General features: G+C 42.7%; 1 protein-coding gene across 3 annotated transcripts in view; it reads right to left on the bottom strand.

Moving 5' to 3' along the window:
* The window catches only part of RB195_010003 (uncharacterized protein), a gene marked incomplete at both ends in the record, with an annotated part of 29,050 nt that extends 7,436 nt beyond the window's left edge, over window positions 1-21,614 (bottom strand). For 2 of the 3 annotated variants that reach the window (XM_064190805.1, XM_064190806.1), the window contains 17 exons: window positions 4,986-5,047; window positions 5,104-5,282; window positions 5,338-5,426; window positions 5,481-5,578; window positions 5,640-5,741; window positions 5,816-5,899; window positions 8,073-8,161; window positions 8,226-8,307; window positions 9,118-9,242; window positions 11,619-11,819; window positions 11,970-12,027; window positions 12,143-12,265; window positions 12,987-13,113; window positions 17,762-17,795; window positions 19,028-19,187; window positions 19,243-19,337; window positions 21,572-21,587. In XM_064190805.1, coding sequence (XP_064048388.1) covers window positions 4,986-5,047; window positions 5,104-5,282; window positions 5,338-5,426; window positions 5,481-5,578; window positions 5,640-5,741; window positions 5,816-5,899; window positions 8,073-8,161; window positions 8,226-8,307; window positions 9,118-9,242; window positions 11,619-11,819; window positions 11,970-12,027; window positions 12,143-12,265; window positions 12,987-13,113; window positions 17,762-17,795; window positions 19,028-19,187; window positions 19,243-19,337; window positions 21,572-21,587 — 1,724 coding nt within the window. Of the gene's footprint in view, window positions 1-4,985; window positions 5,048-5,103; window positions 5,283-5,337; window positions 5,427-5,480; window positions 5,579-5,639; window positions 5,742-5,815; window positions 5,900-8,072; window positions 8,162-8,225; window positions 8,308-9,117; window positions 9,243-11,618; window positions 11,820-11,969; window positions 12,028-12,142; window positions 12,266-12,986; window positions 13,114-17,761; window positions 17,796-19,027; window positions 19,188-19,242; window positions 19,338-21,571 lie in introns of all 3 variants that reach the window. The other variant, XM_064190804.1, reaches the window with a different exon arrangement.
* Between the last annotated feature and the right edge of the window lie 1,306 nt (window positions 21,615-22,920).

The following is a 22,920-nucleotide window of genomic DNA, read 5'->3' as shown; positions in this document are numbered from 1 at the left end:
AAGATACTCACCCAACAAGCGGTTATCGTCAGAATTGATGCGAATGCAAACATGGGTCTCGAACAACAGTTCGATTTGCCTGGAAAATGGTATTGTCCCGCCCAGCAAACGTCGGACAAAGGTGTTTGTCTGGTAGATCTGTGTGAGCAGACGGATCTCACAATCGTATCCACGTTTAAGAGGAATGATCGACGCTATCGGCTTATGTGGGAAGGGACAAGCCTTTAACGCCAAAGGAGCAGCTCCTGCGGAAAACATAACTCTTAAACTACACCACGACTACATTTTTACAAGTAATATCCCTTTGTTGGATATCCGAAAATCTAGAGCTGTGTGGAACGTTGTATTCGACTATGACCACCGCCCAGTTCTTCTCAGCTTGAAATTAGGGTTCCAGAAAAGAAGTCGAGGAATTCATCCTCAACCGAAGATTGACATGACAGGTCTGAAGTACGACGAATGTTGAAAGAAATCCCGCCAACGAGTATCTATAAATATTGGAATGTAGACCAAGAAGAAGGTTAAGGTGGCCGCAACGGCCTCAGCCATTGATTAAGAATGCTGCAAAGAAGACGCTTCCGGTTTTGGTGTCGAGGAAAACGTTCAGCTTTGCATTTGCGGAGACTAGGTGTACACACAATTCTGTATGTGTCGACCGCACTACCAGCGATCTGAGTCAGGAAAAAGGTCTGAGGAGAAAGCTGCGTTGTCAGCCGAAACGTGATCCGTCGAACGAATGGAAGTCAAGAGCGAAGGAGATTGAAAGGCGTCGGAGGACAAGAACTCTAAGAAGGTTTATGTTCCACTAAGACAGTATACTTCTAAACTTCTAAACGAAGTACCTGTGATCGATCCCCATCGCCAACGAAGTCATGCTGCGAGTCTACTTATCAATTCGCTGTATCATGATATACAGGTTGGAGAATTGGACGGTGCCGTCAATGGTGATCGAAAAACTCGGAGAGTGGACGGGTAGCTGCTTAGACGGATCCTTGGATACTTCTTTCCAATGATAACGAAGAACATTACTCAGAAGTGGATATGGTGCGCTGCTGGATGACGCGAGAAAAACATCAACACCCTGCCCAGCCCTATAACGTTGTCGCAGAAAACCGTCTCCGCTTTGTTGGCCACATTTGAAGGAGACCATCAGATCGCCTTGTCCAAGTTCCCTTGAGGATGCTCTCAGACCCAGGGTGGTGGAAGCGATCCTGACGTAAAAGAAAGCTCAGGACAGAAGTGGCGAAGGAAGACCTTAAGCCACTTGGCATCGACAAGCAGTTCAGGCTATACATAAAGTTTTGCAGAGTATGGAAGAGCGACAGATGGGGAGACTCCGTGCGAGCTCTAGCGGAAGATCGAACATGATGTCTTCAAAAATGCTTAAGCACGACTCACCTCGGCGGAGATTTTTTTCCTACTTCGCAAAAACGCTCTGCACATTCTTGCTTTCACTTTGTTAGAACATGCATTTAATCGATAATGTATGTAGTCGCTATCAATAACGCTAATTCATTTAATGGACAATGTCTGAAGTTACAATACAATTTTGCTTATTCCGAAAGAGAAGAGGAAGGAAGTACATGAACCCGATAAATGTTTTCTTCCTTAACGCAAGCGCAGAATAAAGTGATAAGAAAATCTCACTGTATAAAAAGTGTGCCAGATCTACCAAGGTGGGTACTTTCAACCCATCGTCTCTCTGTCTGATAAGAATGCGTCTTTTCCTTTTACAAGAGTATAATTCTCTTCTCGTTTCGTTCTCTTTTCTCATTTTCTTCTTCCCTTCTCCCTAGCTTTTTTTTTGCTTATTTTTTCAATTTTTTTCATTGGTGTTGTGAGATTCGATACTTCGTGGCCAACCGAGCTTTTCAGCACTATAGAATTCAAACCTCTGTACCGACTTCGGGGATTTGTTGGATGAGGAGGTCCTAGGTTTTTGTGTAGGTCACGTTCAGAAATTTTTACTATTTTAACAAGTTGTACATAGGAGATCACAGAGGAGTTGAATAACGCCAAGGACTTTTTTAACACTTCAATCAAGCAAAGGTTGCGTTTGCGAAACTATTGTGGATCGATGTTTGGTAAGGTCAAAGCAATGTTAGTCGTTAGTCGGATTGTGCGAAAAAAGTTTAAATTTACAGCATCGAAACTGCAACTAATGTTGTTGAACAATTTCGTCCATAGCTGTAGCTTCACAGGGAATAAATCTGGTTATCGAAAACTTGTGCGAAATGGCCGTTGTTCCCGACATTTTTACATTCAGCCAGTTTGCCAGTCAATTTTGCCGTGTGCTCTTTTGCTGAATCTCATTGTAGATCTTACGGCTATGAAGGTTATGAAGGTGAACCTATTTTTTATTGGATCCTGATAGATTGGGAACCACTATTGATCCGAACCTCTCCAGAAATTTCCAAAAGAGTGCACGTAAGGTGGACTAGCGAACTCGCCGAACGCGAAGAAAATCGAGAACAATGGTAATCTCAGAAGTACCCTCACGGCGTTTTTCGATAACCAGATTGGTTCATTGTGGAGCACAGGTTTGCAAAGATGGTAAAAGGTCCTTTTCTCTCTTTTCTTTTCTCTCTTTTCTCTCTGAAAGTCCCAGTGGCAAGTCTGTATCTCACAAGTCAAGTAGTCTCACAAGTAGTTTCAGCGGCAAGTCTGAGTCTGTATCTCAGAAAACCTGGGATTACCGAGAACTGCTTTCGTCTAACACCAGTTCCTATGTCACTGCATACGACTTTTTTTTTGAGAAGTGATTCTTTTCCTGGCGGAACAAAAAGGTCTACTTCAAATTTCGTGATTTGTTCGACGGGAATTCTCGTTTTCCCAGTTCCATGTTTTCTTTCCAACTATTTCTCAAACTTTTATTGTATTTCAAGGAAATGGATTGAAACCAAGTTCTCGGTGTTTATGAAAAAAGCCAAGTCATCTTCGAGACGAACTGGATTCAAAAACGATGAAAAGGTTGCGTTAGAATGTGCTTTTTGTACATGCAATATGGGCATATGAATTGAAAATGGTTTTCGTAGTCCTAACTTTCTAACTGGAAGGGATATTTATAAGGGACGTGTATTGCGAATATACGAGACTGCAGGAAAAATGTTACAGTCCACACGTGACTATTATTGCAAAGATATCAAGCAGACGCTATCAGGATATCTGGAGAATAATAGCAGATTGACGTTCAGCATTTTTAATGGCAAATGTAATTCACTTTTGCGAGAAAGTGTTATTTTCCGATGCTCTCAATACCATCACAAATCCACCTTAACGATCCCTTTTTGAGCATAAATATTTGGTTATTGGCGTATATCCTTCCAAAAGGGTTAAGCGTGTAGTGGGAAAAAAATCAAACCAAAAAAAAAACGACCCACCCACTCTCTTAGAAGACGCTCTTGAAAACGACCCATCATCCCATTCTTTCTAGTAAACCGCTCTTATAGCAAGCAGAGATTGGTCATAATATAAATTGAAGTAAGGAAACAAACTGACGCTCAATAAAGGAAGTTGAAATGGAATAATATAATAAATATCACTAAGTAGTACTATGATGCTCTGTGCAAGAATTAGCAGCACATATGTGCACATACAAATTGAAAAGATGAGGAAGTCCTTAGCAAGTATCCGACGACACAACGTTTTTGACAGTGGCAACAAACGGTCGAGGGTTCCGTCCAAGCGGAACAATTATTTTTGAAAATGGAAATGGAAAAAACAACTGAGAACGTCGGAGGACACATTTTAAAACCATTATCACATTGTTTCCTACTATTCGCACGCAATTTTACTTGCTGACGGCGAAAGGTCGAGATTTCAATCTCTTCTCTCCGGGATCCTTCCATTTTTGCAAAGTGGAAAAACTAATACCGATGCAGAACGCACTCAAGGAGCATTTTCACACTGTTTCTCACCTCCTGCACACATTTTTCTCATTGATGGTGATTACAGACGGTGAATAGTTCGATGCCCGCCGGAATCCTGATTTTTGCAAAACGGAAAACATAACTGAGGAGAACGTTTCACTGGCAGTCTTTCCGAACGTGCGTTCTCACCATTATTTGCCGCGTTCAGCTGCGATTTAGCGGTAATTTTATTGATTAGCATAGGCTCTGGTTGGAAATGAATGCTGGACTGGTCGGTCAGGTGTCAGGTTGAAGTAAACATGAATAACGGAATATAAAACGACGAAAAAGGGCGCAAAAGGTTGCGTTCCGCAGAGGAAGACTTGCGCCGCAAGAAGCCGGATTATCTTTTTCAGAGACCCCCTGGCTTCTTTTGAAGACTAGCCGAGAAGGATGAGAATTTTTGCAGATTCTTCAACTTCTTCTCAACTAACTGTCGAGAGGACGGACCTGGGAAAAAGTGAATATGAATCCTGGCACCCAAACTCCTTCTCGATAAACCGAATTGGTTCTTGTAAAGCACGAGTTGATTTTAGGACTTTGTTCGAAGTCATACAGATTTTGACGCGCAGCTGAAGATCTGAAATTTCGCTCTTTTCCTCGTTCCAAGATTATGGTGGCGCAGTCAAAAACGTTGGTGCCATATTTTGATGGAGCATCAAGGAAAACCCTTCACTGCAATGTTTGATCTCTGTAGGTGCTCTGATTCTCTCGAAAGTTGGCTGAAAATAATCCGAAAATTTGAGGAAAAATCTAATGTTTCTCAACTGTGTTTAAAAAAAATTAGAAGAGTTAGAAACACCTAGCTTTAAACAAATATAAACAAAGTTCGTCCCTAGAAAAGCACAAAACTGCACCGCAAAAAATTTACTTTCAGTGCGTTATTCAAAAACTCGCGTAGCCTACATATGTATCTTGCACTAATCTTATCCCCATGTCTTTTTTCGCTTAGTAACATAACACCCGCTAAAACTATAACAAAGAGGGCATATGTGAAACTTTTTAGCCAAAAGTTTCTCTACCAACACGTTTAGACATCTTCAATAATAATTTGGAAAATATTCACAAGCAACTCACTCTGACGCTTTATTTATACTGCGAAGATCAAGCTCAAGTCCGGAAAGCAATGTAGGGTCTAGCTGGAAGTATTCCGCCATCATCTGCATCTTATGTTCATAACTACGGCAAAGGATACCTTGGCGACGAGATGAAGCAGCGAACGAGATCCTTTAACAGCTTTGTGATCAATTATTTTCCATAAAGAGCTCATCTTGAAACCAGCTGCGTTTCCATGCGAAGAAGAGGAATTCAGATAATTTCCGATATTAACGAGGAGAAGGAAGAGGCGACGTAGTGACGCAGATTCCCGGAGCTCTTTGAAACAGAAAGTAACTTTGTTGGGTAGGAATCAAGCGCTAGGTTCACTTACCGGTGCAAGCGAGTTCAAGTAGGTGTAAACTAGGCACCACGTCCTCCATAACGCGATGGAATTCGAGTCTCAGCAGCATGCATTCAATCCTGTGTAGAAAATTACTCTGAGGTGTTTGTGATGGGCAAAGAGGTTACATTTACCGAAGACGGAAGTCCGGAATTTCTACGAGACGAAGGAAGAAGGAGCACGCAGGTGTAAGTTGCGCCACCTCACCAGTGTATCTCCGCAAGGCGTCCACCTACAAATCGGTTCAGCCGTTTCAGTGGATGAGTGGGAGGCGGCGACGGAAGAACAAAAACCTCTTCACGGCCCGGTAAAATTGTCTTCAAGGTACGCAACAGCTCGATATCAAAGTTGCCGATTTTGTTGGAGTGTAAATCGGAAATGATCGAATCTTGATCCTGAAAATCGTAGTTTTAAGAGGGAATACATCACGAGCACAGTAATCCAAAAGAAAAAAACTGTCTAGAAAGACCTTTATCTGCTTCAAAACAATAGTAACATTTTGACTTCTTTTAGGAGTGAGGAGATCCACGAGAATGCTCTTCTTCCTCGGAATCTGTAATGTGCTGCTGTTGTTCTGAGAGGTTTCAGTCATTTTTAAAACAATTTGAGGAATGATTTCAATCACATCAACCCAATCATGAATAAATATGCACAACTCTATAATTTTATAACATATACTTGATCAATAGTGTTCTATTCTATTTCAGACGGGTATTCATACTTCCAGGAAAAAATTCACCTAATATTTAGTGTTCAGCTTTAAGCATAGTTAGTGAGAATAGAATGTAGCGAAGATCATGTGTTTGAAAGAAGAGTCAACCGTGTGTTGAGGCACGGTTGATTCTTCTTTCAAACACCTCCCCAAGATCTTCCCCAAGCGACTCCGCCTCTCATTCCCTCCACTACAGTGTAATAATCGAAAATTAAACTTAATAAATAAAACAAATAGTAATAATAAAATGTAAAAAAAAACAAAAAAGTCAAAAAGTGAAGTAGAATATTACAATAAACAATAGCTAAAATAAATATGCATGAATAAAAATAAATTCACAGCATTCAGCGTGATTTTATCGATAAACCCTAATCCTGATGGATCCTGTGGATTTTGGTGGGTTGAAATAAGGAATTTTATAACTTGGCGCGAAAAGAACCCAGAAGAGCAGGTAAGTGTACGTATTATAAAAGAATGGATGCGCTTGAAATCATCAAACCAACGTTTTTAGAATAACACCTACCTTTTTTGAATGGTAGTTGAAAATGTTGGCTACTTTAACAGATTTCCCAACTTCATCTCAACTACCTTTTAAAGGAACGAAAAGGATTGTGAAAAAGATAATGCGAGGGTCTGGTAGAAAAACTCCTCCCCATAACATGCTTCAAATTAAGTAAGTTTTTATAAGGTATGAGATGAGTTGTTGAACATTGCACGAATACACACATCTGACGGGGATCCAAAAATCCGGGTTTCCGCATTTCGCCTCTTTGTGTGGCTTCGATAGTGCAATTTAAAAAAATTTGCCTGCAACCTTTGATCGAGCAACAGAGAAAACCTCCAACTGCAAATTTTTATACTCGTGCTCTAGCACTCTCCAAAGCAAGTTGGGAAAATACAAAAATAGGAGGAAAGTTTTCCTTTATTCTCAACTAGGTTCAGAAAAATTATGACAGTTAGAAAAACAATAATATCTCTTTACAACCCTGCAACATTGTGCTGCGTGAAATTTTGGGGACGGCCGTTGTTCAGCAACTCATCCACGCTACATTGCACTGATTCACTCTCGTTTCCAGAGGCAGATTTATTTTTTCGCATAGTAATGACGTTAAAAATCCTTTTTAGTAATAATACGGGAAGATATCTTTGTAGGATAAGAAGTGTGCTCACTTAACTCCTTTATGATGAACAAAAAAAATCTCCGTTCTGTCAGGGATTGATCCCTGACCGTTTCGTTGTTTAAAGGCATCACCCTACGAATTTGAAATGGTGCAAATCCCAGGTGGAGTATTCTTATAAGGGATAGTAGATTATGGAGAGAGAGTGCGATTCCGTCCATTTCTTCCTAATTGCCGTAAAAGACGGCCCGAAATATGCGGCGCCGCACAAGGCTGGCGCGCTCCAGTCGAACTCCTTGTAGAGAGAAGTGCGCCAGAACGCCCGAAGACGTATCTTCCGGGCCGTTTTTTTACGGCAGTTAGAAAGAAACGGACGGAATCACTCTCCTCCCCATAATCTACTATGCCGTATACGAATACTCCACCTGAAATCCGTACAACCCCAGATTCGTGGAGTGATGCCCTTAAATAGAACAAGACCTAGGCCGCACTCCACCACTCACTCACACTGGGCGTTCATCCCTTATCAATATACATACATCTACATTACTCATCTTGATAAACATTACCCATAGTAGTAAATAGGGGATCTTCAATGTATGTAGCAAAAACCAAACTAATATAAAGGGAATAAAGTCCGTCTCCTACGCTCTCTTAGTACCCAGTAGGAGCTCAGCTCCGTTACGGCTCCGTTCCGTTAATTTCAAACACAAGTACCGAACATGACCCCTTTGGACTCCCCACTCTCTGTTGGGAAAATCACTTGACCTTGTTTAAAAGTGTCCTAAGAGTTGTTCTATATTATTCTATGAAATCCTAGTCAACTAATCAATCAATGTAGGGTGAGAGCTGATCTGCATAATAAATAAATTTTAACGATTTAGAGAAGATATCACCTTCAGCGAAGAACAGTTCTGAGGAGTTGTTTCTTGAGCCGGCTCAATCGAAAACATGCCGTCGATCATGTCAAAGTCCAAATTCAAGGCTGGAGATGGATTTTTGAACAAACGCAAAGGTATCCTGGTTAAGTGTATGACGAAACTATTTACTTGAACCTTGTTTGGCAAGTTCTCCCCAAACACTTCGCGTTCCTTGCCCATTCACGATGGAAGTCGGAGTTATCTTTGACCACTGCGGTACAAATAGCATCAACACGAGTGAATGCATGAGCATCATGGGCTTCAGAAGCACCACTACCACGTATTCGTTCGAGCAGCAAAGCATTAAGGATTAAGGAGTATCGCACTCGACAACCACAATGTTGGTTTGAACAGTGAATAAAGGAATTTCAACGAGCAACAGAACATTGATGATGTTCGAGGTTCTTCCGATAGATCCTTCCTTAAAGTTCCCTGTTGGCTGATTTTATTCGTCGAAAAAATGCAAAGCCAAAAATTCAACTCAAGTTTTCTCCCGAACTCTCGATTAGTCCGACCGACAGAAATTCTGAAAATTTCGGTTGCTCGGACTTTCAAGTATCTGACTGCTCGAATAAACGTTCAACTTTCATTTGACTCAGTCAAAAGTCTATTTCTTAACAGCTTTAAACCTAGTGTTCAGTTGTTGAATAGGATTGAGAGGAGTATTTTATCTCAAGCATATTGTTTTTCGAACTTTACTTCTTGAATATATTTGAGATAAGTTAGAGCAAAAAGGCGTGAAAGAGAGGAAAAAGGCAAAGAGGTAAGAAAAAAGATGGAAGAGGAATGCACAACAAGTTCAAAAAAGGAGTGATTCACTAAGAAGGCAGTTCTTATTCTTTTATGACCTCCGACAAATGATGCCTTTGGCGGCACATATTTAATGATTACGGTGGTCTTTTGGTTCGTTTACTTTGCAAACAGCACTACATATGAAGTAATGACAACCGTTTGTGAGAAAATGTAACCAACATTTGGTGTCGAGCGCTGTTGGTGAAGACAACAAAGAATCAAAAGATACCATAATTGTCTTCATCTTCAGCGTCTTGCTGGGAGATCGCTTCGGCTTCATCGACTCGGGCAAATCAGCAGCGCTATGTTTCGATGCCAAATCGAGTTTTGGTGGAGGTGGTGGAGGCGGAGGCCCTGTACGAAAGTGCTGATTACAATGTAACCTGAAGCAATGTAGAGGGATAGACAGCACACAGAAGACACATTCAAACCAAACGACGAGAATAAGCATGAAACGATTGTCACGCTGTGCTGACGCGAAATAGTTTGCATGTATGGAGCATCCAAAACGAGTTATAACGTCTAGAGATGATGTTGAAGGGTCTACAAAAGAAGTCTGCAAAATAAGCAAACATTTTTGTATGGTGTGGCTTTTTCTTTTTCCTTTTTCCTTTTTCCCTCCAGTGTTCAGTACCTAATGAAAGTTAGGAAGAGTGGAGTTATTAGGTTGGTTTGAAAGTCTTGCACCAAACCTCACATTTTTTCAGACAACTATAACTTCATTCTTTATAGATATCAATCAATAACAGTATGACCTTCATGATCCACTATGTATGTCCTTTCACTAGACTATCAACTCAAGAAATCCAGAAATGTGGCGAGTCGAGAAGGCGCGATCGATCTCTTTTTCCGGCTCTTTCTGATCATTGAATGTTTCCTCTCGAAGATGCAGCTTCACTGCCCGAAACAAGTGGTAGTCAGATGGGGACAAGTCAGGAGAACAAGTAGGGTGCGATAGAACTTTCCAACCAAGCTCGGCAATTTTTTGGCGAGTAAGTTCTGCCACGTGTGGGCGGGGATTGCCATGAAGTAGAGCAACATGGCCAACCTTTTAGGCGAACTGCGTCTGTCAATTTTTGTAAAAAAAGAGTAGACGCGAGCGGTCACGGTGCAATCAGATAAAAGCAGTTCGTACTATAGTATAGGATCCCTCTGGAATCCCACCACCAATGCAGCAAAATCTTCTTTTCTTGCAATTCTCCTTCAAAATCTTTTGAGGGTGGTTCGCCATGGGGGAACCAACTTTTTTGTCGTGCATGACTAACATACCACACACAACTCCTATTTCCTGCAATGACTTGCAATGAAAAGTCCTGCCCAAATGGGCGCAGAAGCAGAGATTGAACACACAATCACTCTTGTCGCAGCTGCTAGACACTCAATTCGTGGAGACCCAAACCGACACCACTTTTCGGTAACTCAGAGCTTGAAGACGTCTGACAATTGTCGTACACGCGCACCCAAGTGTCGTCGACAGTTCACGTGTTGTGGCATCTCTGAGAGCGTCACGTAAAGCTTCATCTCCTGGCAGTCGGACAACCAGAGAGGTGTCGATATTCAAGCTAAGTGTCCCCTGACTCGAACTGTTGCAACAAAAGAGCGACAGTCTAGCGGTACACTGCTTCTCGAACCCGACACAGATATCAGCGGTGGCGTCGACTGCGTTGTGGGCGTTGCTGGAATTCGTAGTACACGACAATTCGAATTTAGCTTTCGTTTATTGAAGTGATGGTTGAATACCAAAGAATTGCGCGCCCTTATATACCCCTTTGGTGTAAACTTTTAGAACATTCAACCATATTGAATTGCCAAAAATTTTAATTCCACGCCCATAAAATTCTGGATCAAAAAATAAGATCCTGGATCTTGGAGCAAGATTTTCAGACCAACCTAACAAATAAGGCCAGTGAGTAGTGTCCCTTATGTTTTTGTCAGACGACAACAGCGAGAATTCAGATCTCTCAGTACTTTGGTACACTTTGCATTCTTTCTTGCTATGATATGACGCTAACATCATATCACCACATGACGCCATAGCATCTGTTCTGCGCTATAATGCCATTTTGCATGAATCGTTTTAATGCGATTGCATTCGAATCCAGATAATTTTAAACGACAAGAGTTTTAGTTGAGGCTCTATGGAACAATCCTTATTTTTTGTTTTTTTTTTTTTTGAAAGTTTTCTTAATAGCAGGACAAAATGCCTTTTAGAACTTTCGATACGTACTTTAACACCTTGGAACAAATTTTTGCGACATTCGATCAATAAAATAGGCATGGAAAAGTTTGGACGAGTCACACACACTGTGCTGGCATACATAGTGTACATATCCGATATTCATGGTGCCAGAGAGATATTTCTAATCGAGCTACGCGGCCCATGTGCATCGAATAATGTAGCAAAACACGCTTTGCAGTAACTACTTACAGCAACAACGAACTGTCAGCGAGGCAAAGCGTTCAGAGGAGGGTTAGTTGGTTACGAAAAACTGATCGAAGTGCCCAGTCAAATGGAGAACTCGTTTAAATTAAATAAGATAAAAACATCTCTCAAAAACCGTGATTTCAATGAAGCTCTACATATTTGCAAAATTGTTTTAGTTTTGCTCTATTAGATTCTACAGCATTCGACGATGCCTGAAAGCTGAATTCGGAGTTGGACATTTTGGAGGACAACGACCAAAATGAGAATTCTTCTTGTGGCAACTCAATAGAAGCAAAAAAGACTACCTGGGTCTGGAGGACTAGGAGACATTGTCCCTTTCATCACTGGGAGTGGTGGAGGCGGCGGAGGTGGTGGCACCGATCCCTTAGTACCGAACGGCTGGACCTCAAGCAGCGCCGATTCACGTGCCGGAGGAGGTGCAGGCGGCGGAGCAGCAGGGTGAATCGCTGGATATAGGTGTACTGCTACTGTGCTGCCCTCTTCTCCTGAACAGTTTGTGTCATCCTTTAATAAGTTGATTGTTTGTTGATTTCACGACGATTCTGTTCTCATCTGCGAATCTGTTTTTAAGCCGCTATTCTTTTTTTTAAGAGCAAACCTCGTATGCACTAATAGAAAAAGCTTCATGGACAAACCATTCTTCTTCTCGCTTTCGTCTGATTTTAAGGCTCGAAGAACCGCTTCGGCATCGTCCTGAACGTACTTTCATAATTGTAAGTTCTAGTTCATCGTCTTATAAATGATTCAATGACTTCACTGCTCCATTTACTTACTACGGAGAAAATTCCATTGACACCTTCACACGAACCTTCGTTTTTATTGCGCGGAGGGTATCGATGAACTTCTCCAGAAGTAGTGTACGTTCCTTACATGAGCACTCATCCAGTAGTACTGCACGCAAATTGGAAAGAATTGGCCATAATGGATCCGGCTGAAACTTCGTTTTATATGGAAGTGGAATTGTCCTCCTTTTACATTTATCCAGGTACCTTTAAATTTCTTCCTGCAAACTAAGAAACGAACTAGATATCTTTCCGAATGCTTTTGCCTAAGTTTCTATTCCGCCCATTTTATAACTGCGACGACGCGTTTGGTTCAAAACCGTCCCAAACCGAACCAAGCCTTTCATTCCTCTGAGATTCATGACTTGGTAACCGAACTATCTGTGCATAAAAAAAGACAAAGAAGAATTTCAATAACTGCTTCTTCATCAGCACCAATATTAAATTCAGCGGCCTTATGGTCTCGATAAAATTCGATGAAAACCCAAATATTGTCAAAAATATTCCCCCTTGCTAGCTCCGCTTTGATGATCGAACAAGAATAAACAAAATTAAAGATCCAAAATGCAGTTTTGTTGCAGAACGCGAAATCCGCTATCGAACAATCCGTATCATTTGCCAGTGCTCTCTGTTTCCTTGAGCATGCTTCGCTTTGAAAAAAGCTCATAATTTACTCTTCATCACTATAAGTGAGCACGTTGAAACAACCACATTCATTAGTTGGATGCGAAGACTGCAATGAAGGTGGTAAATAAGCTGTACAGGATTACTTCCAAAAAATTGCCCGAATAAATCGGCTACGTAGTCAAATTATCCGGGCAATTTTTTGGAATTCAATTTGTAAGGATAGAAAAAACATGAAGAACGAACCGTTGTCATTACACTAACGTCTTCGCAACAAACAGCACTTCTTTCAAGTGCACTGTCCTCCTTTTCACTTCGTAGCAGTTGATTTGAACGCTCGATCTCGATCAGTGTTCCCGGATCTGCACCGCAACTGAACAGAAGCAGTCAGTGGGTGGAATCTACACCACTTAGGTACTCTAACAATCTAAGTTCCGGAACCGGTCACCAGATGGATTTCCTTCAAAAATGATTTGCTCAGCTATTTGTTTCCAATCAAGTCCACTTTCTACATAAATGGGTCTTGTGGGATATCATAGTCTAAATGGATATTGGAGGTAACTCTCGCGCTGACTCAATTTGTAGGAAATAGCATAAACAATAAAGCAACATGTCGGGTGCACCAAGACACGCATCAAGAACTGTTCGATGAGTTTATTGCTTTGACTAAGTGCAACTAGTCGCAAACTTTTTCGTCAACCACATGACTGCGTTTTTTTTTTTTTGAAAGCACCCGTCTCAAAGCTCTTGTCCATGAATTCCAACTTTAGTTTCTGGAACAACTCTTCATTTTTGGAAAAGTGGATTTCTAAATTTTCTACAAGATGCACTATTTTCACGAAAACAAGCGCGAAGGACTGGATTTTCGGAACGCAACGAGTCTCCTTAAGTGTGTTAACCGTGGACAACTTCACAGGTTAAGAAACCTCGAGGGAACGTTAGCGAAAAACGAGCTCCGAACAACAAATCCGAAGGAATTCGAGAAAGGGGAATATCGAAGTTGAAAGATGTGTTTGTTTTGTGTTGTTCTGTTGCGCCATAATGAGCATAAACCTCAGATAACCTTATGGTTACGCACAGCAGAATAACGTGAAGTCTGTGTTAGTGTTAATTCATCGCTACTTAACGGATTAAACGACAATGGGGTGGTAGTTGGCTTTCAATGCAATACGGTAGCAGTTCTCATGCATGGTGTACGCTCTCTGGGAGGATTTCCTATTGTTGTCAATGTCACAGGTCACCGACTCCGATAAGCCGTAGGGCACAACATCGCCACCAACTTCTGTTCCAGAATTCGTTTTCGACGACTTCAAGGTATCACCCCACGACTCTGACCTGGTGTGGATTTCGGATGGACGAACTCTATGCGGGGTAGTAGATTACGTGATCAGGAGTGGTTCCGCTCACCTCTCCATAATCGTAGTAAAAAAACGGCGTGAAAGACTCCGTTTTTCACGACGACTTCAGTTGCCCCATACTTGTTACGCACCGCATCCAGCTGCGCAGCGGTCGAAAGCCAGTGAGTTCTCCTCCACTGCCTATTTAAAAGCATCACCACACGAATCCGAGGGGGTACAGATTTCAGGTGGGTTATGCCTATACGGGATCGTAGATTGTGGGGAAAAGGGTGATTCCGTCCATTTCTCCCTAATTGCCGTAAGAAACGGCCCGGAAGAAGCGGCGTGTGCAGAAGACTGCCGCACTCCAATCGTTTTTGTGGAAAATAGCACTCCGGAACGCTCGAAGCCGCTTGCATCTTCCGGACTGTAATTTACTGCGATTAGGAAGAAGTGAACAGGATCCCATCCATTGCTGCAATCTACGATCCCGTACAGTCTTTGACCATCGGAAATCCATATGACATAAATCAGATTCGTGGGGTGTTGCCTTTAAGTGAAACCAATGGATAGGTTGCTGCGGGGACCAGATCGCATACATCGAGGAGTGTTTTAACGTTCTTCGTAGGAACTGAAGAGGTTCCCACGCAGTTTCCTAGGACGGTTGGGGAGGGATTAGCGGAACATCCCGCAACCTACAACTCCATTTCTAGCATCTGCCGTGGATTCCCTCACCACGTCAGATTTGTGGTATGCTGGATTTAATACAACGCAAACCGTCTGAATCCTTGGGAGCGGGCAAAATGAAATCTATAAAGTAACATTTGGAAGGAAATGTGCTGCTGATTTCGAATATAATTCCAGAATTTAGTTCTGACAAATTTGTTTCCTGAAGACAGGCAAACTTCCTCCAAAACTCGTTACTTCCACACCTCCGCAATTCAGTCATTGCCATATCCCGCGGACACATCTCCGTCGAACGAAAAAGGGTTCGCCGTGTTGGGTCCCTCAGGTGAGATAAAATGTTCAACATGTTCATCATTCGTCATCGGAAGGTCGTTTGTAGCATCCTGGTACCCACATCAAATGTGGATTCGAGATTTTCATTGCCTTCGGGAGTTCACGAAAGTGACAAGTCGAAAGTCAGTAAGATGGTATATATTATTAGCTTTAGACTACTTGTCCTTAAAACTTGATAGCAACCGATTTGTATTTGACAATATCTCGAACAGCAATTTCCTATTTCGGAACCTGCTTGATTTTTTCGGTGTCAAACTCACAACTTTGCTCAACCACCCACAACTTTGAAGAACCGTCAACTGCCCAGCAGGAACGCTTAAGTCTAGCGTCTCGGTTCTTGCTGCTGGCTCTGCTTTCTTTGAGACATGATTTAGCCTCTTACATTGAATGATGATCATCGTTTTTTATCTGTTTCGTGTGACATCTCAGGTTGCTGAGTTTACTTTTTTCTGTTCGCGTTCGGTCTGGTCACGGTAAATTAGGGCAAATCGATGGTTTTTCATGATTGCCAGCTAATTTTTCAGCGCAGGTGATCACACATACATGCGACAGCATCCGTGCGATCCACGGGCTGGTGACCACTAGTGACGTCCAAACTTTACTCTTGCTATCACTTGAGCGTAGTTAAGCACTGCGCAGAGCGAGCAGAATCATGTAAGGCGTCGCGGGTCCTTCACATGTTCTCTCAGCGTCTCACACATTATTTTACGGGTAGCTAATGGTGGCATTACTAATACTAACTCAACGATTTATCGCACACAACGAGCAGTGGAGCTCGTTATCCTTGAATACTCCCGCAAGCGCTTGTGATTTCTTTTGGAGAAAATTCGATGCGGATGCTCTCCACTAGTACGTTGTATTGCTGTTTTCAAGTATCACAGAGAAAAAACGAAACATCCCTGAGACATTCAGAAAAGAAATGGGTCAGTTACACCGAACTGACCAGTTTCCCCTACGACACAACTTTTGACGCCTGTGCGAGTGACGAAAGCACTTGAAATAGATTTCGTAATCACAAGGATGTGAGTAGTTGCTCTCTGACAATTTCATCATTAACCTTTCTTCGCATTCATTCTATTACTAGAAGGGTGGAAAGAGCGGCGTCGTTAACTAAATTGATTAGTCTGGTGCCCCTCATCCATCTGTTCACTGTGCTGGTAGGAAGCGCATCGCATTTTTGCGGTGACATTTGCAAGTCACGTAATGTCACAAACTAGTTCTGCGTGATGACCTGTTTCTGTTAGGAAATGTTAGCAGCATTCACTACTTGAGTGAACTCAACATGAAAAATTTGCGCGAGCCTTGGTTTCGAGCTATGCCGCACTGCTTTTTGGGGTGATGGAAGAGTTCTATAGCGCAACTGTTCAAGCGAAAAGATTAGTTCACCACCATAGAGGTTAATTAGGGGTTCACACATCTTTAAACGTTGAACTTTTCATGAATTTCCTAGAATTTCGAGAAGTACATCAAGCGTTGTGCTCACAACGGTTGTTGGAAGAAGCACTCAACACTGCTCTAGTCGAACTGCACTCGAACCGCACTTAGAGTACAAAAACCACTCCTAAAGGCACCAGTCCACGAATCTGAGATGGTACGGATTTCAGGTGGAGTATTCGTATACGGCATAGTAGATTATGGGGAACAGAGTGATTCCGTCCATTTCTTCCTAACTGCCGTAAAAAATGGCCCGGAAGATACGGCTTCGGGCGTTCTGGCGCACATCTTTTCTAAAAGGAGTACGACTGGAGCGCGCCAGCCTTTTGCGGCGCCGCATCTTCCCGGCAGTTCTTTACGGCAATTAAGAAGCAGTGGACGTAATCAGCATACCACGAATCTGAATTGGTGCGGGTTTCAGGTGCAGTATCCGTATATGCCTCCGCCCTGCGATTCGTCGAAAATCAATTCGGACTACCCCGATGGGCAGTAAAGGACGCTGCGCCTGCAAGGGTGGCGCGCTGCAGTAGAAGGCATCGTACAAAACAGCATTCAGGGGTCGGATGCTTGCAGAGATTCAGGAAGGGATGAGCGGAACCACCCCCGTCTCCATAATCTACGATACTCCACTTGAAATCCGTACCACCCCAGATTCGTGGTATGCTGCCTTTAATTATCAAATAGCTTTCACTTTGAGAAGGCGATAGTTTATTAATCAATGCTTATCACTGGAAATGAACAGCTGAGTCAGTGGGGACCCTAAAACTGACTGAGCTTTGAGTCTTCAAGGATCCATGACATGCTAACTAAAACTACTAAGAGAAAAAAGGACGACAGAGCTGAAACTGCAACTACAGCTGGTTTGACTTCACCAAACTCTCTAAACAGGATTATTGGAACTGAATGGCTAAGTCATATCATATTATTGGTAATATTTTCAACAAAAAAAAGAGCCAAAAGTGGCTTGAGGGAAGGTTTCTCCGTAAAGAACGGTTTTTGTGTTCTAAAAGCGATTTTTGCGCCCCGAGTGCAGTTCGATTGGAGCAGTGTTAAGTGCCCCCTCCCCTTCCGCAACTACCTTTCACTCCATACAAGGTAAATCATATCCCTTTAAGAAATCAAACAAAATGATTGATTACCAAGAATTAACTTCAAGCAAGAAGCCTCTTTCACATTTAAGATATGAAGTAAAACAGTACATTTATGACCACGTGAATAATAGCGTCCTACCTCAACTGCTCCAGTTTGTTGGTGTAACACAGCTCTGAAATCACGAAACTATAAAAATAGCGAAGAAAAGTTGCTAGCGAAAAGAAACATAATTGGATACAGAATTTAGCTCGAACTGGGGATTTCAAAGGAGCAAAGAGAAGGGAAACTTTGGGAACACATCCAGCTGTATCATTTCCGGAATGGAACCTCCCTAAATGTGTTGCTTTTCCGGCAAGCACGAGGTGTGTACTGAGCGATAGACCGCAGTCTGTTTCCATCGGGCTTTCAATCGAAAAGATCCTAGGAGTAACCCAGTTAACGAAATTGGGAGAGAGGGGGTTCCGAGTTCTACCTCACAACAACGATTGAAGATCAGCGACAATGTCGCACCTCCCAGGGGAAATAATACCAGGTGGGCCAGACATGTGACGCATCCCAACGACCACCGTTGGAACAGATCCGTGAACCAACTAAGTTCTCCGCAATCTTAATGCACTAAAAGAAGATCATCGATCCGATGGTGAGACTTATTTCCATCGAAAAATTTATGCATTTGGCGTCCTTCAGCAGAAAAAAAACTGATAGTACAGCTCTAACGCATGTGATTGGAACAAGCCACTGCGCTCACTTAGCCGAACAAATTGAAGGAGGGGAGGGATGCACGAATGATGTGGGTGAAACGAGTGTACAGGATGTGTGGTTTCCACTAAGAACAAGCAACTATGCCTTAATCCGCTTGTTTCCAAACAAAGAGTGACGAGACATGCTTGCAGTGATTTTTTTTTAGATTTTGTCGGTCTTATTTCTCTGGATCATTGAAGCGGAGAATTAAACGGACATAAAAGAGCTCTTTCGACACCACTTGTATTTTGCATTCATTCGAGATGTTATGGCTTCCGACTATGAGATTGGTGTTGTAGCCGTATATGTAGCGTATGCAGAAGTAGCCGTGCTTGCAAGCACCATTCACGATTTTTCTAAAGGGCTGAAATCGTTTTCAATACCCGAGTTGCGCGCTGCAGTGATGTTACCGGACCCCACCCCACCCCCCTGATAGAATCGCTCCACTGACTCCAATTAGGATGCGAGCCGCTTGTGACCGTAGGTCGGATCGTAGGTCAAAACTCGCAAAGGTCTTGACACAGAGCTCGTTGGCCAGGCCTATGCACTCTCGCTTCTTATAATTCTCTGCAGTTCTAGCGTTTATCCGAAACGTCTCCAAGATGTGGGTGTCATTATGCCAAGAAGGTTCAACGCTTACGCTCCTGAAAGAACAAAGCCTACCTGAAAGTTCATTTTTGATCCTGAAAGCTCGTGCTTTATCGGGGGCATGGCGAATCAGCGCATTCACTACTCGCAGAGCTCCGCGAACAACGAGAGGATCATTGTCATCCAGGCATTCCAGCAGTGGACGCAGTGCTGAGTCGGAACTGTCAATTAGGTCCTGAATATAGAAAGGTTGAATGAATGGAGAGGTCTGCAGCAGGAAAGGATCATACCTGCCACGCAGCAACGCAGTCTATCACCGGCTGAAAACCGCCTTGCTTACCAGCGGTGCTCTGCAGGAACTCTAAGGCCTCGTTGATTTCGGACTCTACAAGGCACCTTCTTATTGGGCAAAAAGTGAGAACGTAAGTAGAGAAATGGATTTCTAGAAGAAATTCTTTCCTACTGATTAATAAGTTCAAGTTACTTTATACAAGTTAATATTGCTTTGAGAAATGCGCTTCCACATGCTTTTCGAGAATCCGCGGGGCCAGGTGACACCCAACTGAGCAGAAGCTGCGTATCGATTCAACAAACGGCTTCGTAAAATGTCGATCTTTTTCATAGAAGGGACTGCTTTACTTCTCCTTATCCTCTGTTCTCCTGTCGATAAAATTCCTCTCGAATGTTCCACCTCCAAGCGTCGTGAAGCAAACTTTAATCAGCTATAGGTGGATCAAAACGAATTGAGCCCCAATGCAGCCGTGGGGCTCTGCTCGGAGCGGCGTGGTCGACTGCGAACGAGTTGGGACCTTCGCTTGCTGCAATCGGACCGCAAAGAAGACTAAGGTCCAGTCTCAATCGCAACCGCTGGCTAGCACTGCGCTCGAGTGGAAGGCTTCAGCTCGCATTGATCTGACTGTAAATTCAAGCAACGTAAGACGTGAGCTGAATTCGATGAGCAAGAACCATCTGTTTGCTATTCTGAGCTGAAACAGTTGCGCACAAGATATCTGTTTTTGCTCGTTTTCTCGGGTATGCCGGTTCGATTTAAAGGCATCACCCCACGAATCTGAGGTGGTGCAGATTTCAGGTGGAGTATTCGTATACAGGATGGGAGACTACGGAGATGGAGGTGATTCCGTCCATTTCTTCCTAATTGCCGTAAAAAACGGCCCGGAAGATACGGCTTCATTCGTTTGGCGCACCATTTTGTACAAGAGGTTCGATTGGAGCGCGCCAGTCTCGTGCTGCGATGCATCTTCCGGGCCGTTTTTTTACGGCAATTAGCAAGAAATGGACGGAATCACCTCCCTCTCCGCAGTCTCCCATCCCGTACACGAATACTCCACCTGAAATCTGCACCACCTCAGATTCGTGGGGTGATGCCTTTAAGACAGTCGAGAAGGACCGAAATTAAGCAGCACATCACGGCTGCAATTACTTCCTAACACTGTTCATAAAAACATCGAAACGTCTCGTTTCGTTATTCAAAAAATAAGGTTTTTTTAAAAGAAGTACTCTCTGTATAATTTTTCCTAACCTTCAACGTCCTTTTCGGAGCTCACATTGGGGTGTTGTGAAGTAAGGAGCGATTAGGAGTTAGTAACCACAAGTTAATCAAAATTTACAACACATTTTGTCTCAACCGTTGAGAAAAGTTGATACAAACACTTACAAACGCTGATTTAGTTGAACCTTTCACCTACTGGCAATCTCATATGACTTAATCCAAATAAGCTCGAAGCTCACAATCACCGCAGCCATCTTCATAATCAGCTATTACTGGTACTTCATAAGGTAAGTGTGAAGCAGAAGAAATCGGTCGACGTTCAGCAGAAAGTTTGTTTGCACAAACAAGAATGAAGCTGATGGCATCATGAGAATATTTGATCGCGGATTCCTTCTTCCTTTTCTCCTTGTTTCTTCCTGGATTCTTCCTTTCTTAAGATTCGCAAACTATCAGCTTTTGTATATTGACACCTTTATGACGGATCTGTAGTCTCCCATGCTTGTGTTTAATCGGCCGTATGTCTTCTCACCAGCGACCGCATGCTGCCTGCCCTCGGCAATGCCCAGTCGACCTCGCATCACGGTCGCTAACGCATCCATCGTGACGAGTATTTGTTCAAATATGGCTGCTATCGAGTAGAAAGTAGAAAGGAGGAGAGTTCGAACAACGTTCCAGGAGCATGAAGGTCTTTGTCACCGTGCTAAGACCAGCCGTGCTCAATATATCTTCTAAAATTAAATTTTAGGTGTGTTTAATGCATAGATCAGAACAACCAAGTCATGAAAACAGTGGAGAATGGACTACTGTGCAACTAAAAATAGAACACCAAATGAATTGTTATCTTTCCCGAAGAATTCTAGAGGAGAAATGGAAACAGGGAAAGAAGGCAGGAAAAAGACCTGCAGAACCTGCTTCCAGGAAATTCAGAAGTTTTCGTAACAATAGCAGCTTTGTGATGAACATGCAGTGGCGCAACAGTACGTCTCCTTCCGCGATCACGTACGTGTACTATTTTGGTGAATATTATAAACAAGTATTACTGCTAAGAAGTTAAGAAAGATAGGTGCTTGCTGACAAAAAAAAAGACGTTAAAAGAGGCTGGAACTAACCGAAGAGGAGCTGCATAAAGCGCGATTGAATGGAGTTTGACATATCTCACCGTAGAATCAGCCTTGACAAACACAAGACCTCTTGACATATGATCACTTCAATACTTAAACCTGCAAAGAGAAATCTTTCGAAAATAGATGATAACAGTCTCGCTGAAACAGACAAAGGGGGTGGAGTGAGGTTCAAAAGAGAGAATGGAAACTGATGGCTGTTCCTCGAAGAGGCCTCTTGATAGTGGACAGCGCCTCTCGCAATCCAGGCGACCGTTTATTTGCGATTCAAATGATGGTTCCCGAGAAATTCGTTGAGCACGAGCGAATAGGACCGGATTGATCACAGCCCGGTATTCTGTCCCAACCGTGTGGATATGACCACTTTTTGAGAGCTCTCACTTTGCATATCTTTTGTCGATTTTTGAAGATTCTGCTGACTATTTCTAACTAAACATCGCGAAAGCTCCTGCCTTCTTCCATCATCCAAAATCACTTATCACGTCTTCTTCAATGAGACGGTTGTTGTTGCTTTGAAGAACCAACAACGTTCACAGTCATATGTTGAACGCTTTGTCAAGACCACAAGCGAATTACGGTATGCAAATAGGCAAACAGCCGCTTTATGACCGATTGTTCTGATTTTATGGGATAGGAAATGGCACGAGAAACACTTTTGTCGGCGACGTACAGATTTGAATAAAATTCGTGTCTCAACTGAGAATGGCGAAAGGAAAGGTTTTTCTGACCTTTGGGAATAGAGATAACATCCACTATTATGACATCAGTCTGCCTATTTGAATACACATCTCTCTTCATCTACGTTCACGTACGTGTACAGATGTTTTATGAAAACTACGGGCACTTTTGACAAAAGGACTTTTCTGATCATGAAGCTCTAAACTTGTGTTGCCACGAGAATCACTAAATCCACTACTAATGAATATTTTGGTATTCTTGAACGTCCAGCCGGAACGAGAGGACAAAAGACCGTGCTCTGTGTAGACCGAGAGAGGTGGGAGCAGGAGCAGGCTACAATAACCGAATGGAGGTGGAGAATACTAGCACGTATTTCTCGCAAAGTAAGCAGATCAGAGCCTCGGAATTAAATTATGCACCGCCATCCACTCATGTGTAAGACATTGTGTAAGACCGCGAACATTTTATGCTTAGTACATGCGTGTCCTCTTAAAAACCATCGATAATTCTATTTTATTGCGAACCGAACTTCGTATGTGTGTGTGTCTATCCTGCATATCCTGCTTTGCTGCGAATGGTCGTAGATTCTATGCGAAAGAATTGTCCTAGAGTCCTAGTTCCCTCAATTATTTGGATTTAGCGCCTGAAAAGGGTTGAAA

Source organism: Necator americanus, chromosome III (assembly GCF_031761385.1).
Source record: "Necator americanus strain Aroian chromosome III, whole genome shotgun sequence".
Taxonomy (NCBI): Eukaryota; Metazoa; Nematoda; class Chromadorea; order Rhabditida; family Ancylostomatidae; genus Necator; species Necator americanus.
The sequence above is the reverse complement of the archived record's forward strand: the minus strand, read 5'-3'. Positions and strand labels throughout refer to the sequence as shown.